Source organism: Ammospiza caudacuta, chromosome 24 (assembly GCF_027887145.1).
Source record: "Ammospiza caudacuta isolate bAmmCau1 chromosome 24, bAmmCau1.pri, whole genome shotgun sequence".
NCBI lineage: Eukaryota > Metazoa > Chordata > Aves > Passeriformes > Passerellidae > Ammospiza > Ammospiza caudacuta.
Genome location: NC_080616.1, coordinates 6,783,138 through 6,797,396, shown reverse-complemented (window position 1 = coordinate 6,797,396; position 14,259 = coordinate 6,783,138). Strand labels below are relative to the sequence as shown.

Genomic DNA, 14,259 nt, shown 5'->3' with positions numbered 1-14,259 from the left:
TGTGTGTTAGCCCAGGGACCAGGGAGGGAGAACTTTAATCACCACATTTATTTTCCTTTGGAGAAGACAGAGGACAGAGGATGACTTTGCCATGGTGACAGTGGAGCACGAGTTTAATTGAGATTTTAATCAGCTGCTGCTGCTGGAGGAGCCAGCTCTGTGCAGATCCCCCCCAGCCTGAGGAGAGGGATGTGTGGGTTAGTGCAGAGCTGAGGGTGAAGGCAGGATTAAATGACATGCTGCTAGATGGAGCCATAAACACATTTCAAATGTTCTGCAACTTCACTGTTATGGGCTTTTTTATTCTCTTTTAGAGCTGTACTGCTTTCATCAGTGTCTGTTCTTGGGCTTGGAGCTGGGGCTGGCTTGGGAAGGATGAGTGTCTGGAGCAGAGCTGTGCCAGGGCTCCACAGCACCAACAGCTGCTCCTTTTTATGGGTTTCAGCAGTGATTTCCTGGCAGGCACTGAAAGAATTCAAAACTGCAGCAGGCTGTGGTCCAGAGCTCCAGGAACCAAGGCTGGTGCTGGTGGTGGCTCCTCATGGCAGCGTTTGGCAGGGGATGTGCAACACCTGGAGCTGGGAGCACCTTGGGTGCCAGCCCTGCTTGGGGTTCTGTTCCACAGCCCCATCACACAGAGGGCACAGGGAAGGGACTTTCTTTACCACGTTGAAGTTTTTATTATAACATGATTCTGTATTTAATTTAGTTAAGGCAATTTACACTTCAGTTCTTAAGTAACAATGATAACAACTAAAAAAAAAAACAAAACAACAAAACAAAAGGTAAAACATGACACCAGAGATGAAACTAAAACACAGGACACCCCTTCACAGTGAACTCCTGTAAACCTGCAGGCTCCTACTACTGCTGCCCAAAGATCCTTGGTCCACAGAAGGCAAAAAACTTTTAGTTCCCACTAGGACAAGCTCAGCTCCTCATCTGGCAAGTTAATTAAATTAAATCCACCTCCTTGAGTTCAGCTGCTCTTTCCTGCACCACAGGATGGAGAGAATTCTGTCAACGGAGAGGGGTCAGCGTGGAGCAGGCACAGCAGATAACGAGGGCTGCTTGGCAAATATCCACAGGGACAAGTGGCACTCGGAATAAGTTAAATAGTGCGGCCCTACAGCTACTTACCCCACAGCTGAGGGGGGCTGGAGCACATGGAGATAAAGATACAACCCTCCACAGTTGCAAAATAAAAGAGTTATTGCAATGAGGAATGAAAGTCCTGTATGGTTTATCTTCCTACGAGGGTGTTGGAAAAACACCTGGGCCCAGGTGTGGGCTCCAGCCAGTCCCTGCTCCTGGGATTGCTTACAAGCTCTAAGGGAGATGTTGCCTGGGAAGCCCTTTCCATGTGGTCCATTGTCCCCAGGCAGTGACAATCCATGCCTGGAGCCCAGGGAGGAGCAGCCTCAGCTGCCACAGGTGCAGTCCCTCGGTGGCAGGAGCTGTATCAGTGGTTCATGGTGTTCTGCACATCCACAAACCCCATCCTCTGCCTGCGCTTCCGCTGCTCCGTCATCTGCAATTCCAACAGGGACATGCTGAGGCAATTCCAGGCCCTCCTGCTCTTGGATGTGCTTCCCAAGTGTCTGACTGTGCTGCTTTGAGCCTCTGCCAGCAAGCTCTGAGCTGGTGAGGCACTTCCCAAACCCACGTGTCCCAAGTGTCCCCAATTCCCCCAAAAAAGACTGCAGGAGCCCTGTGCTTGTCTTTGTGCTGCCTTGGGCAGGTCCATTCTCCCATTCCCTGCCCTCAGTAGCTATTTTGGGAAGGACAGAGGGTTCATACAGGGGATTTCCCATTTCCATACCTGTTCCTTCAGCTCGTTCAGCTGGGAGGTGAGGTGGGACACGAGCTTCATGGTGGTGTTGAGTTTGTCCTGCAGATTGCGGATCTCGTTCTGCTCCCCTTCCCCTTCATTGCTGACCAGAGACATGGCTCGCATCCGGGGGAACCAGTCCAGGTTCTTGTTCTGGGAATGTGACCAAGGGCAGTTGGGGTGAGGGATCAGACAGGAGGAGGGAAGATAGGGTTTAACAGGCAGCCTCCCTGTGCTTGGGGATTAAAGAAACTCTTTGCAAAAATCTGCCATTTTTGCATGCATGGTCCATTTCTGGATGGGTTCCCAGGCTCAAGTGCAGAAATTTTTCTTTCCTTGCTTTCCTTTCCCTCCCTTACCTAGAAGCCCCATTGAAGCCCCATTCCCTGCTTGGTTCAACCCACAGGACAAACCCTCAAACAGATCACGTGGGAAAAAACCAGCAAAGAACAAACTCAGGCACTGCACCATTATCCAGTATTTTCCAAAAGGACTTCCCAGAGCTGTTTTTCCTTGGCCAGCCCCTTGTTCCCGGGGCAGGTAGGTTGGGATGGCCAAGGAGCTGCCCTGAGGGCACCTGTACCTTGATCATCTGTGCCACGTAGCTCTCAGGGCCAGTGTAGTCAGTCTTGTTCTTCACCCGCACCAGCACGATGAAGTACAGGTAGTTCCACATGTTGTGCTCATATTTGATGTGCTCCTCAAAGGACACGGTCTTGTTGTCAAACTTGTCCCTTTCCAGCCCTGAAGGGTGGAGAAGGACAGGGAGGAGATGGGGACGAGGTGAGTGAGCAGAAAACACGTGGAAGGCAATTGAGCCCAGTGCATCCCCTTCCAAAGGTGACATTTAAGTGCTTTTAATAATTTGTTGGCATTCAGCACATAAACATCCAAACCAGGGGGCAACGACCCAGCTGGGGGTTCAGGAAACTTCTGTTTAAAATCACAGAATCAGAGAATCGTGGAATGGTTTGGGTTGGAAGGGATCTTCCATCCCCTTCCATTGTCCCAGGGTGTTCCAAGCCCTGTCCAGCCTGGCCTTGGACACTTCCAGGGATGAGGCAGCCACAGCTTCTCTGGGCACCCTGTGCCAGGGCCCCACCACCCTTACAGGGAACAATTTCTTCCCATGTCCTGCTGGCCCTGCCTCTGCCCAGTAAAATAAACCCAGAGGATCTTTAGAGGAAAAAAGCAGAAAGATTTACTGGGGTTTTCTTTTTTTTTTTTTTTTTTTTTTTTAATGCCTACTGCTGGCTGAAAGGATTCCAGAGCATTTTCTCTTTTATATTTCTCCAGTGATATGCTGCTTTTTTACCCAACTGGCCAAGGGAAGGTCTCAGCAGTGAGATGCACAGCCACAAGAATCCCACAATGTGGTTTTAGTTTAACACCTCATTAGCAGGGTGAGGAACAACTCTGAGAATTTCCCTCCAGCTGTGCCCTTGTTTAAACCCCTCCCAGTGCAGTGACCCCTCAATGAACAGATTCAAGTTTTGCAGTGATAAATAAAAACCAGAATCCAGCTGAAATTCTTTTCCTTCCCCCAACCTGGGAGGGGAGGAAGAACTTTGGGGCAATTCCTGTATTCCCAGTGCTCACCACAAATAAAACAAGTGGTCTTCAGGATCTCTTCCTTCTTCTGTTTCTCACTCCTCAGATCAGCAAAGGTGTCAATGATGACCCCAAAGATGAGGTTGAGGACAATGATAATGACAATGAAGAAGAAGAGGAGGTCGTAGACAACTCGAGCAGGGAACAGGGACTCCTGTAATGGATGAGAGGGAGAATTGGGTGTCTTGCACAGCTCTGCTCCAGCCAGCCCAGTGACACAGCTGTGCCTGAGGCACCAGGGAGGAGGAGAACGTGAGAGATGGAGCTGGACACGTTGCAGCTCCCAGGGAGAGGGGCCAGCAGTGATTGCAGCAGGGTTTGGCAGAGGAAAGAAGTCCCAGGTGCTGTCCCCACTCACATCCTTGGAGGGTTTCCTCAGGATGTCCCCCACGCCGCCGCCGTTGCGCAGGCCGTGGTTGAGGACGGTGACGATGCACATGAGCAGCGTGTCACAGGCACGTTCCCACTGCTCTGGCTCAGCTTCTGGGGAGGACAGCAGGGCAAGGACTCAGAGCACAGCACAGCACCAGAGCCTGGCAGTGGCACGGCTCCAGCTGCAGTGGCAGTGACACAGGAGCAGCTGCTGCCGTTGTGATGTCCCAGCCAGCAGCTCCTCCAGCAGCCAAAGGCTCCTGCAGCTCCCACAGCTCCCACCTCCTTTCTGATTAAATCAATCCACCCCAACATTTTTTATGCCAGGGTCAGTGCAAAATTCACAGGCCTCTTGCCCAATACGTCCCAGGAAGCAGATTGAGTTTCTGCCTTGGAAAAGCTGGGATTTTCCTCAGCTGGCTGGCAAATCCACACACAGCTGGCATTTCCACAGGGCTCTCTTACCTTCCAAGGCAGTGGGTGCAGCAGAGCAGCTGATTTTGTCACTGCTGCACGACTCCATGAAGGTCTCCACGTTCTTTTGCATCCCCAAGGGATCATCTGCAAGGAAGAGACCCCAGCCCTGTGAGAGCAGCACCTCTCCCCAGCAAACCACTGCCATGGGCTCCTAGGAAGATGCCAACCTTCCTGGGACAAGCTTGCCTCATATCCTCCTGCTTTTTGTAGGCTCTGAAGCTTTTTCTCAGGGTTGAGACCCCACAGAGCTGACCCTTCTCTGCCAGCACTAACCCCAAACCCTGCTCTGTGCAGCACGAGCACAAAGCTGTCCCCTCTGTGACCCCAAACCAGTGCTCCCAGTGTAAAACCCCACCCAGCACACCCCGAGATGTGTGTGGAGGGTCCCACAGTGTCCCACGAGCCCCAGCACTGCCCAACCTTTGGCTTTGCTGTCCGGCAGCCGGTCCACCTCGAGGATGAAGTCATCCTTCAGGAACAGGAAGCCCACGATGGAGAAGAGGTAGACGAGGATGAGGGCCAGCAGGGCTGTCAGCAGGATGGAGCGCCCGTTCCGTGTCACGCTTTTGATGACATTAAACAAGGTCTCCTCACGGTAGATCAAGTCAAACAGCTGAAAGGACCCAGGAGCAAAGAAATGCTGCGGGTGCTTCTCTTGATAATGCCTGGCCTATCTATATCCCCTTTTATCCTGAGATCTTGGATCGCTCAGCAGACCTTGACTAACTTTTCTCACAAAGCCTTTAAGTTTCCCAGCTTACTGAAGGGAAGCAGAGAAGAATGGAGTGACTTATTCACAGCAGGAGAGCCAAGAATAGGCCACATGTACCCTGGCTCTGCCCTCAGCAGCTCACGTTGCCTCCCAGCTGACCCAGATAAAGCACACAGCAGATTAGAAGGAGAGATACAGCCCAGGACCAGCAGAGAGACAGCAATAGATGCTGTCAGGAGGCAGAAAGCTCAGCCCATGCAAAGATTAGAGCACAGGGAATTGTTCTCTCCGCTATCAATCAGCCCCTGGGAGGTGTCACAGGAACCTTCCAGCTCCTAAAGCAGCAGCCAGGCTGCCTGTGCCCCCAGGCTCCTGGATTTATCATACCAGGATGCTGTAGAAGAGCTCGTGCACGAAGAGCCCCAGGACACTGGTCACGATGTAGCCCACGTGGTAGAGGAATTCCACATCCATGATCATGGCCTTGTAGCCACGGATGAAGGTGCCTCGGTTGCCCACGAAGCTCACCACGAACACGATCTTGTTGGTCAGCTGGGGACAGCCAGAAACAGGAGGGTGTTGAGAGTTTTTTGCAGGACAATGGACATTGCAACATTTGCACAAAGCAGCCTTCATAGAGACTGAGTAAGTGTCAGAACTCAGTGCATCCCTCTGGGTGTCCAGAGTTGCTGGGGGGCTCGGAGACCCTGGCACGCAGCCCAGAACACCTGTGGGTTTGATTATGACCCCTGGAGCAAGTTACCAGCTTTGTGTGAGGACCTGAAAGTCACAGAAGTTTAAATTGTATAATAATAAAATTATCACAGGGTGAAAAGGTCAGTTTTAGGATTTTTGGAATGGGGGTTTTGGGGACAAGATGGAGGGACTTGGGTGTGTCCAGCCTTTCTTCTTCTTCTTCTTGTTCTGTATTTTCTGCTGTGATGTTGGCACTTTGGGCTTGGTTTAGAGTAGAAGCTCACTGTCTAACATAGGTGACAGGTATTGGAAAGTAATTGTAAATATGTTATACATAGTTTGTAGTATAAAAAGACAACACCACCTCGGGGGCGGTCAGAGTGCCTGTGGCTGCCCTGCTGAGCAGACCTCAGCGGGGCAGAAAGAAAATTTTATAGGTAAGAATTAACAAACAACTTCAAGACCAAAAAGTGAAGATCTCTGACTCGTTCTTTGGATGCATGGGCCAAAACAGAGACATCCTGCACATCTTGGGGCTGCAATTAACAACTAAACTCCGAGAAGTAAGGTCACCATGTCCTTGAAGGACACAAAACGAGAAGAACACGCTCAGAAGCAGACAGTGACAGTTCAGGATGCAAAGACAGACAAGAAAACCCCAGTGAGACGCATGAAGAAGGAAGACTAACTAAAATTAACCGAAATATGAAAATGCGTTGCGTAAAAAGAATTTAACCAATCATGTATTAGCTTGAGGCATGAAAAATAGAGAATAGTATAAAAATGGCTTTTTGTAATAAACTGGCTTCACTTGATCATATTGATCATGGTGTGATGTCCTGCTGATGATCCTCCGCATAGGAGGGAGTGGGGCTGGCTGTGTTGTGGGATTGCAGGACAGGTTCCTGATGCCCCAGCAGGTGCAGAACTCACATTGAGAGCGCCCAGGATGTTGAGGGTGAGCCCGATGCCCAGGTAGTAGATGGAGCGCAGGATCAGAGCCACCAGCAGCGGCCTCACCCCGTAGCGCTTGGTGAACAGGGCCATGATGGAGAAGCAGATCAGGATCCAGAAGAGCAGGGAGATCAGCGGGGAATCCAGCACTCCTGGCAAGAGGAACACACGGATGCTAAAGGCAGGGGCACTGCTGCTGCCAGGCCGTCCAGCCACACTAATGAGCTCTTTATCAGAAATGATGATGCTGCACTGCAGGGTTTGTGCTGGTTCAGATGGGTTTTGCTGATACATTTTCTAACATCTTTTATCCAAGAGCTCAGAACCACTGTAGGTGATGGAGGCTTTGCCTGACAACCCGAATGTATCCCATCACTGCTCCCCACATTGTACAAACAGGGGAAGGGCAGCCCTGGAGAAGAGAGGTTTCCCTGAGAAGGAAGGAAGGGGTGGGAGGGCTGGAAACTGAAATCCTGATTAATCCTTTATCCAGCAGAAAGGATTGGGGTTGTAGGAGCCCAAGGATCTGCCTTTATCCAGCCCAAGGACCTGCTCCTTCCACCCCGAGGAGCAGCAGGTGCTGGGCACTTACCCATGGAAGTGGCTTCCACGTAGGGGTAGAAGAAAGCAATGATGATGTTGATGAAGACGGCCAGGTTGAAGGAAATGCTTCCCCAGAGCGTCATTCTGCGGGAGAACCAGTACATCAGCGGCATGCCTGGGGGGAGAGGAGGCAACACACAAACCTCAGCCAGCCTCGTGCCAACCAGGTCCTCCTGGAGCCCCTGTGCCCTCCTGGAGCCCCTGTGCCATCCCAGACCCCTGTGGGCTCTGCAGCTGCTGCCCCCAGACCAACCCAGCCTCCCACCTTCTTCAAACCATTCATGAAGTGTTTTGAAAACATTCCTGCTTGTCAAGTGGCTCTGCTTATATTCCTTGGTCTCCCAGCCCTCTGGAAACCTGCTCTGAGACCCTGGAATCAGCTTGGCTCTGTCCTCCCTCACAGCTCCTACACTACTCCTCAGCTGCACCCCAGTATCTGTAGTGTGACCCTCTACTCAGTTCCTGGGATTTCCAGCCAGGATTTCCACCCTGGAAGCCCCTGAGCAGGTCTGCAGGGGGCAGAGAAACAGGTTTTATTTCCCATGTGCAGCTGCAAGACCCAGGCTTAGGAGAAGGCAACTGAAAGGGCTTTCCAGGGCAAACACCTCAGCTGGAATCCCAGGGAACGTGAGCAAGGTGCCCCTCAGGCTGTGGAGAAACCTGAGAGCACAGAGGAGCCCCATTGCTGGATTTCAACCCTCACTCCCTGCACTCTGCCATGTTTTTGGTGCCCTGCAGAGCCCAGGCAGCCCAGCCATGCCATTCCATCCCTTTCCCTGCAGGATGTCCCCGGATTCCCAGCGGGGCAGCCCAGGGGAGGGAGGCTCTGCCTTGCTCTTACTGCGCAGCTTCTTCTGCCACTCCATCTCGTTGTGCAGGAAGGAGGACTGGTCAAAGAAGTCGCTGACTTTGCTGCCCTGCTCGTCCTGCTCTGTGGTGGTGAAGAGCCTGTACTTGGTCTCCTTGGTGAGGAACTCACAGATCCCAGGCACGGGGAAGATGATCTGCTCCATGCTCCGGTCCAGCCGCACGATCTGCAGGATGCACAGCCCTCAGATTCTGCGCTGCTGGGTTTTTTTCCTCCTTCCCACACCCAGCTGTACCTTCCCCCTCCTCCCTCCTGCTCCACAGGGTCCAAATATTGTCAGCCCCTCATTTAAAAGCTTCCAAAGTGCCCTGAGCAGAGGCAGCCCTGGCTGGGGTAAGTGGGAGGGTGGGAATGGGGGATCCATGGCAAGGATGAGGCTGCTGGACCAGTTGCATCCCACTGCTGCTGGGAGAGAAGGGAAAGGTCCAGGGGGCTGCTCATCCCTCAGCTCCTGGACATAATGCTCCTGCATGGGGGTGGGAAGAAGGGGCAGCTCCTGGTGCAAAATAATCAGACATGAGGTGTCTGGAGCCAGGTGGGATTCATGGAGAGCCAACAGGCAGGAGGTCTTGCCTCGATTTGGGACGTGTGCTTCTCGTAATAAGCCAGTGGATCCTCCTCTTCCTCCTGCACTGGGGCCGTGGATTTCAGCATCTGCGACAGCTGCTTGTTGTTAAGGCTGAGCTGGATGGGGAGAGGGGAAGGGAGAGGATGAGGATCCAGCCAGAAGCTGGATCCGACTGTTCCCACAACGTGCCTCAACATCTCCCACAGCTGATGAGGATTTCAGGGAAAGGCAAATGAATTAAAGCTTCCAGTGAGGGGTGCGAGTGCTCCCCGCAGTGACAGACAATCGATTCCCTGCAATAATTACATCCAAGTGCTGCTAATCCACAAATTACAAACCAGTGCTCACAAAACCCCCGGGGAAATCACATTCCTGCTGAATCTTGTCGGGATCTGAGGTACCTGGGCAAGGAACAGCAGCAAAGGACTCAGCCCTTCCTTTCTGAAGGAAAATGGGGAAGTGGGGAAGGGCAGGACCCCCCCAGGGCCACCAGCCTGTGTCACCCCACAGCAGGGCACACACACCTCTGGGCTCCTACGTCTGGCTAAAAGTGCATTTAAGTGTTTCTCCCTCTTTAATCCCCTGGGGAACACCAAAATCCATCAAATCCTGAACAACAAACCCAGGTGGGCTCTGAAAAGGCTTTTTACAGCCTCGGATGAGGGCGGATTGTGGGGGCTGTGCCTCTCCATACCATGGATGAGATTCCCTCCTCCTCCTCCTCCTGGATTCGCTTCACCGGCTTCAGGAGCTGCTGCAGAGACTTGTTGTGTCGGGAGAGCTGGGAGGGGACAGGGGTGGTGACAGTGAGCACAGCATGGCAGGGGGACACGGGGCACAGGATGGCCAGCAAGCCATGGCTGCTCCCCACAGCCAAAGGCACATTTGGCTCCCCAGGGAGGCCAATCTGCCTGCAGGAAATGTGCAGAATTATGGAGGGAAATGTGCAGAATTATGGAGGGAAATGTGCATAATTATGGAGGGAAAATGTGCAGAATTATGGAGGGAAAAGAGCAACCTGTGAGCACAGCCTGGCAGGATGCTTTTACAGCTCCCTACCTGCAGCGCCAGGATATAAATGTTGTGTCCAACTTCCCGGGGGGAAACCTCGGCGTTCTCACACTCCTCCTCCTGCAGGTAGGCCTTCTTAATCACATCCACCTGCAGGGCAGCACAGGGGCACTGAGCTCCTCCCCACTCCCTGCTTCCCCCTGCAGCCAGGATTTGGGCAGGAGGAGCAGCAGTGGGGGCAGAAACTGCAGCAGGACCCAGGGCAGAGGATGTGGGTTGTGGAGAAGGGAGGCAGAAACTGCAGCATGACCAGGACATGGGCTGGGGGCTCAGACAGACATTCCCAGTTCCCTCACCAGTTCCTGGGGCCGGAGGCTGATGAGGATCCGCTCGGCGTTCTCGCTGTCGTGCCTGCTCTCCATGAGGGCCAGCAGGAGCTTGGAGGCATTGTCCTGGTGAGGAGAAGCCCTTGGTGATGGGAACTGTGCCCTGCCACTGCCCAGGGCTTTGGGGTGGGCAGAATTATCCAACTCCCTTGCGCCAGGGGCATCTGAGCGTGGTGGAGATGCCCCAGCCCTGCCCAAGGGTCTGACACAGGCAGGGTCCCCTCTACAGTGACAACCTCACCCCACAGCACCCTCTGTGACCCTGCCAGTGAGTCCTGGCAGTGACACATGCAGTGACACACTCAGTGACACATGGACACGACCCCAGCACCCCGGCCAGGCCTCTGTGCACCTTCAGCTGCAGGACCAGGTCCATCCTGTACTTGCAGAGGGGGCTGATGTCGTTTAGGATCAGGGCAGTGATGATGTCGATCCCGTTGGACTCGTGGGTCACGATGCAGCTCTGGGGGAATGAGGCAACGAGTTATCCCACAGATCCTGCCAGTCCTCCCAGCTCCACCCTCCAGCACAGCCCTGGTCTGAATCATTGCCCTGCCTGCAGCCCTGGGCCCCCAAACCTCCCCTCTCCCTGCAATTCACACCACTCCATTATTTCCCCCCCATTATTTACCCCCCAATTTGCAGCCAATCAGCAACTGCTTTTTGCAGGAACCCTGTGATCTCTGCTGCCCACATTCTGAACCCAAAACCTGTCCCTGCTTCCCCCACATCCCCCCTGGTGTGTGTGAGGTTTGGGGAAGCCCCCCAGACCTGGTTCTCGTGGCAGGGCCCCTGGCAGTACTCGGTCAGGGTCTCCAGGGTCTGGGTGATGAGAGCCACGTTGTACTCGTTGATGTAGAGCCCCAGCAGCCCCAGCCCGCCCGTGGTGCTGCCACACATGATGTCCAGGAACTGCAGCGTCTCACACACCAGGTTGTAGTTGGTTTTGTTGTTCTGGCACCGCAGGAAGTTCTGTGGAGCAGAGCCCAGCAATGGGGTCCCCATCCCTCTCTACCCACACCCCTCCAGCTGCAGTTTGAGGGACATTTGGGCTGGGACTGCCCCTGTAGCCTACAGACCTCAGTCCCACAGCCACTCGTGCCAGGAACTCCTCCCACAGCCCCCAGCTGGATGGAGCACTGCACATGGGGAAACTGAGGCACAGAGCTGCTGGCTGCCACAGCATTTTGGGGCCAAACTGGGGCAGATCCCAACTGTCGCCCTGATTTTTTAAGATTTTCTAAGCCTTCTGATATTTACATCCTTGTAACAAACTTTCTCACACACTTTCTGTAAATAACTTATCGTTTTGCATCCTTTTATAGAGGAGGAAAAATTTGATGGGACTGTTGGTTTGTCCAGTGTCATTGGGGAGGTGGCACTTTTAGAAATCTATAAATGTTAGAATCAGAAAATAAACTCCCCCTTTTACCTTGAGAACAGCAGCGTGTCCACGTGGTGCTATTTCATGTCTTACAGTGACACCCAACCTTCCCCAAGCCCAGAGCCCAGCACCAACCTGCAGGTCCCGGTTGTGGTTCTCGCAGAGCAGCTGCAGGAAGCGCAGGATGGGCTCCATGATCAGCACTGTCACCCCCATCTCGTTGTTCTGGCCCTGCTCCCCGGGCTCGTGGCCCTTGCGGAACCCCACGGCCATCGGGTACCTTGTAGGGGTGCCAGGTAGCAGGAAGGGGTCTCCCCGTCCTGCAGGGAATATGGCACACACATGGTCTGTGGAAAATCCTTTCCTTAGGATCTTTTCTCCTGAGAAGCTGAGAGGCCTCAGGAACAAAATGTAAACAATGGTTATCTGCTGCTGTGGAATGCAACAGGTGCATCTGTGATTGGTCTCACGTGGTTGTTTGTAATTAATGGCCAATCACAGTCAGCTGTCTCAGACTGTCTTGGTCAGTCACAAGATTTCGTTATCATTCTTTTTTTATTCTTAGCCAGCCTTCTGATGAAAGCCTTTCTTCTATTCTTTTAGTCTGAATATAATATATTATATTATTATATTATTATATTATTATATTATTATATTATTATATTATTATATTATATATTTATATATATATTTAGTTTTAATAAATTATATATCATAAAATAATAAATCAAACCTTCTAGAACTTAGAGTCAACATTCTCGTCTCTTCCCCCTGCAAACACCACCATAGGAATTGTCCCCTCCTCAACTCAGCCTGCCACCAAGCCAGTGCTGGATGGACTTTCTTCTATTCTTTTAGTATAGTTTTAATGTAATACATATCATAAAATAATAAATCAAACCTTCTAAAATTTAGAGTCAACATTCTCATCTCTTCCCTCATGCTGAGACAACTGTGAGCACCACCATAGGAATTGTCCCCTCCTCAGGAATTGTCCCCAAGCCAGTGCTGGCCCTCCTGAGGGGACAAGGGGACACTGCCCATACCTTTGGTGCCAGGGTCTGGCTCGTCCTTGTCCTCTCGGGGTTTGTTCCCAATGTCACTCATGTTCACCGACACCGTGGACTTGGTCTCCTGCTGCGCCTTCTTCATCCGGTCGTGCAGAACCTTGAAGAACTTCTCGGACTTCTTGTCGCTCGTCATGAGGTTGTAAAAGGATTTCTGATGAAAGGACACTGGGCTCAGGTCCCCACCACGGGGTTCAAAGTGTCTCTGCCTGTCCCTCTGGGCAGCAGCCTCAGCACTGCAGGCATTGCCCAGGATAATCTGATTTTTTGCTGGAGCCCCACTGCGTTTTTCACCATTTTGCAGCTTCCCTGTGACAAAGGGTTTGGGATAACCCTGGAGGTCCCCCACCAGCGCTGCAGCCCTGAGCCATTTTAGGAATTCCCGGCAGAGGGCATCAGCAGAACTCCAGAAACAACCTGGAACCACCTGCTCCTCCCACAGCCTGTCAATCCAGCCATGGAGCTGGGAACCCAAATGATCAGATTTCAGCACAAACAAGAGGTTTGTTTGCTCTGCCTGGGGCTGAGCACTGGACCCTCACCCTGCCCACATCAACCCCTGGCTGCCCAATCCCCCTCAGCACCTGGATCTCGGTGTTGCCTCCATCCAGCAGGCGGATGGCCAGCAGGATGCTCTCCTGGAAGATCTTCTCGTTCTTGGTGTTCATGATGAGGTCAGCCACCAGCTTGGTGGCCCCTTCGCGGTCCAGCCGGCACTGGACAGCGGCGATGGCCGACCAGTCCTGGTCCTGGCCTGTGTCAGAGGATAGCAGGGATGTGATGCTGTGGCAGCAAGAGCCAGCACAGCCCCACCACTGCCAGGACATCTCAGTGCCACCCCTTCACTTCCCCAAATCCTCTGCTCCTCTGTGGAGCTGGCAACCAGCCCAGACCTGGTCCCATCGCTGTTTGGGAGCTGGGAATTTGAGGGGAAGGGGCAGGAGAGGGGCACTCACCTCCCCCTGCAGCATCCCCCATCTCCCCCTTGGAGCTGGACCTCTTGTTCTGCAGGTAATTGTTCATGAGCATTTTCCGCAGCAGGTTGCCCTGCCAAGGCAAACAAACGTCACCAATGTCCCCATGCCAAGGCTGGGGCCAGGGCAGAACCAGCTGAGCACCCCTGGGCGGGCTCTGCCAGCCTGGGAGTGGGGCTGGATGGACACACATCATGCTGCTCACCCTCTCTCCATACTTGTTCCTCTTCACCAGCATCTGCTGCAGCGTCCTCAGCACCTTGATGCAGAGCTTCTCCTCCGTCTCCATGAGGTCCTTGGTGTGCTGCACCAGCCTGGCACAGCAAAGCCATTGTCACACAGCTGGGAGGGACCTGGGCATCCCAGGGGGAACCACCCCCATCACCCCTCCAGCTGCAGGCACACAGGGATGCCCAGGATGAGGGTCCCAGACCCTTCCCAGCACCTCCAGCACCCATGGTGAGAGTCCCAAACCCTTTGCAGCACCCCCAGCACCCACGGTGAGGGTCCCAAACCCTTCCCAGGACCCCCAGGACCCCCAGCCCAGGCTCACTTGGACAGGAACCCCCCGCTCTCGCAGCGCTGGAACGCCTCTGTCCCCTCCATGAAGAGCAGCTCCGGCCGGTGCAGGACATCCACCAGCACGGACAGCTCAGCCTCCACCAGCGGCTTCAGGCGATCCTCCAGGGCGTTGATGATGTCCTGCAAGCCACAGCAGCCCCTTCAGAGCCAGGGGACACACGGG

The 14,259-nt window shown here is 53.3% G+C and overlaps 1 protein-coding gene across 1 annotated transcript in view; it reads right to left on the bottom strand.

Annotated features, from left to right (window-relative positions):
* Positions 1-672: 672 nt before the first annotated feature.
* ITPR3 (inositol 1,4,5-trisphosphate receptor type 3) overlaps positions 673-14,259 on the bottom strand; it is a 40,802-nt gene continuing 27,215 nt past the window's right edge. Inside the window, exons 36-58 of the mRNA XM_058819452.1 lie at positions 14,068-14,216; positions 13,720-13,828; positions 13,497-13,587; positions 13,125-13,294; positions 12,520-12,694; positions 11,609-11,793; positions 10,861-11,061; positions 10,442-10,552; positions 10,060-10,155; positions 9,752-9,853; positions 9,387-9,473; positions 8,698-8,808; positions 8,098-8,290; positions 7,246-7,371; positions 6,633-6,805; positions 5,391-5,555; positions 4,712-4,904; positions 4,280-4,375; positions 3,801-3,925; positions 3,431-3,596; positions 2,415-2,575; positions 1,823-1,984; positions 673-1,531 (exon numbers count right to left, since the gene is read on the bottom strand). Of these exons, the coding sequence (XP_058675435.1) occupies positions 1,463-1,531; positions 1,823-1,984; positions 2,415-2,575; positions 3,431-3,596; positions 3,801-3,925; positions 4,280-4,375; positions 4,712-4,904; positions 5,391-5,555; positions 6,633-6,805; positions 7,246-7,371; positions 8,098-8,290; positions 8,698-8,808; positions 9,387-9,473; positions 9,752-9,853; positions 10,060-10,155; positions 10,442-10,552; positions 10,861-11,061; positions 11,609-11,793; positions 12,520-12,694; positions 13,125-13,294; positions 13,497-13,587; positions 13,720-13,828; positions 14,068-14,216 (3,216 nt within the window). The 3' untranslated portion in view covers positions 673-1,462. The remainder of the gene's footprint in view (positions 1,532-1,822; positions 1,985-2,414; positions 2,576-3,430; positions 3,597-3,800; positions 3,926-4,279; positions 4,376-4,711; positions 4,905-5,390; positions 5,556-6,632; positions 6,806-7,245; positions 7,372-8,097; positions 8,291-8,697; positions 8,809-9,386; positions 9,474-9,751; positions 9,854-10,059; positions 10,156-10,441; positions 10,553-10,860; positions 11,062-11,608; positions 11,794-12,519; positions 12,695-13,124; positions 13,295-13,496; positions 13,588-13,719; positions 13,829-14,067; positions 14,217-14,259) is intronic.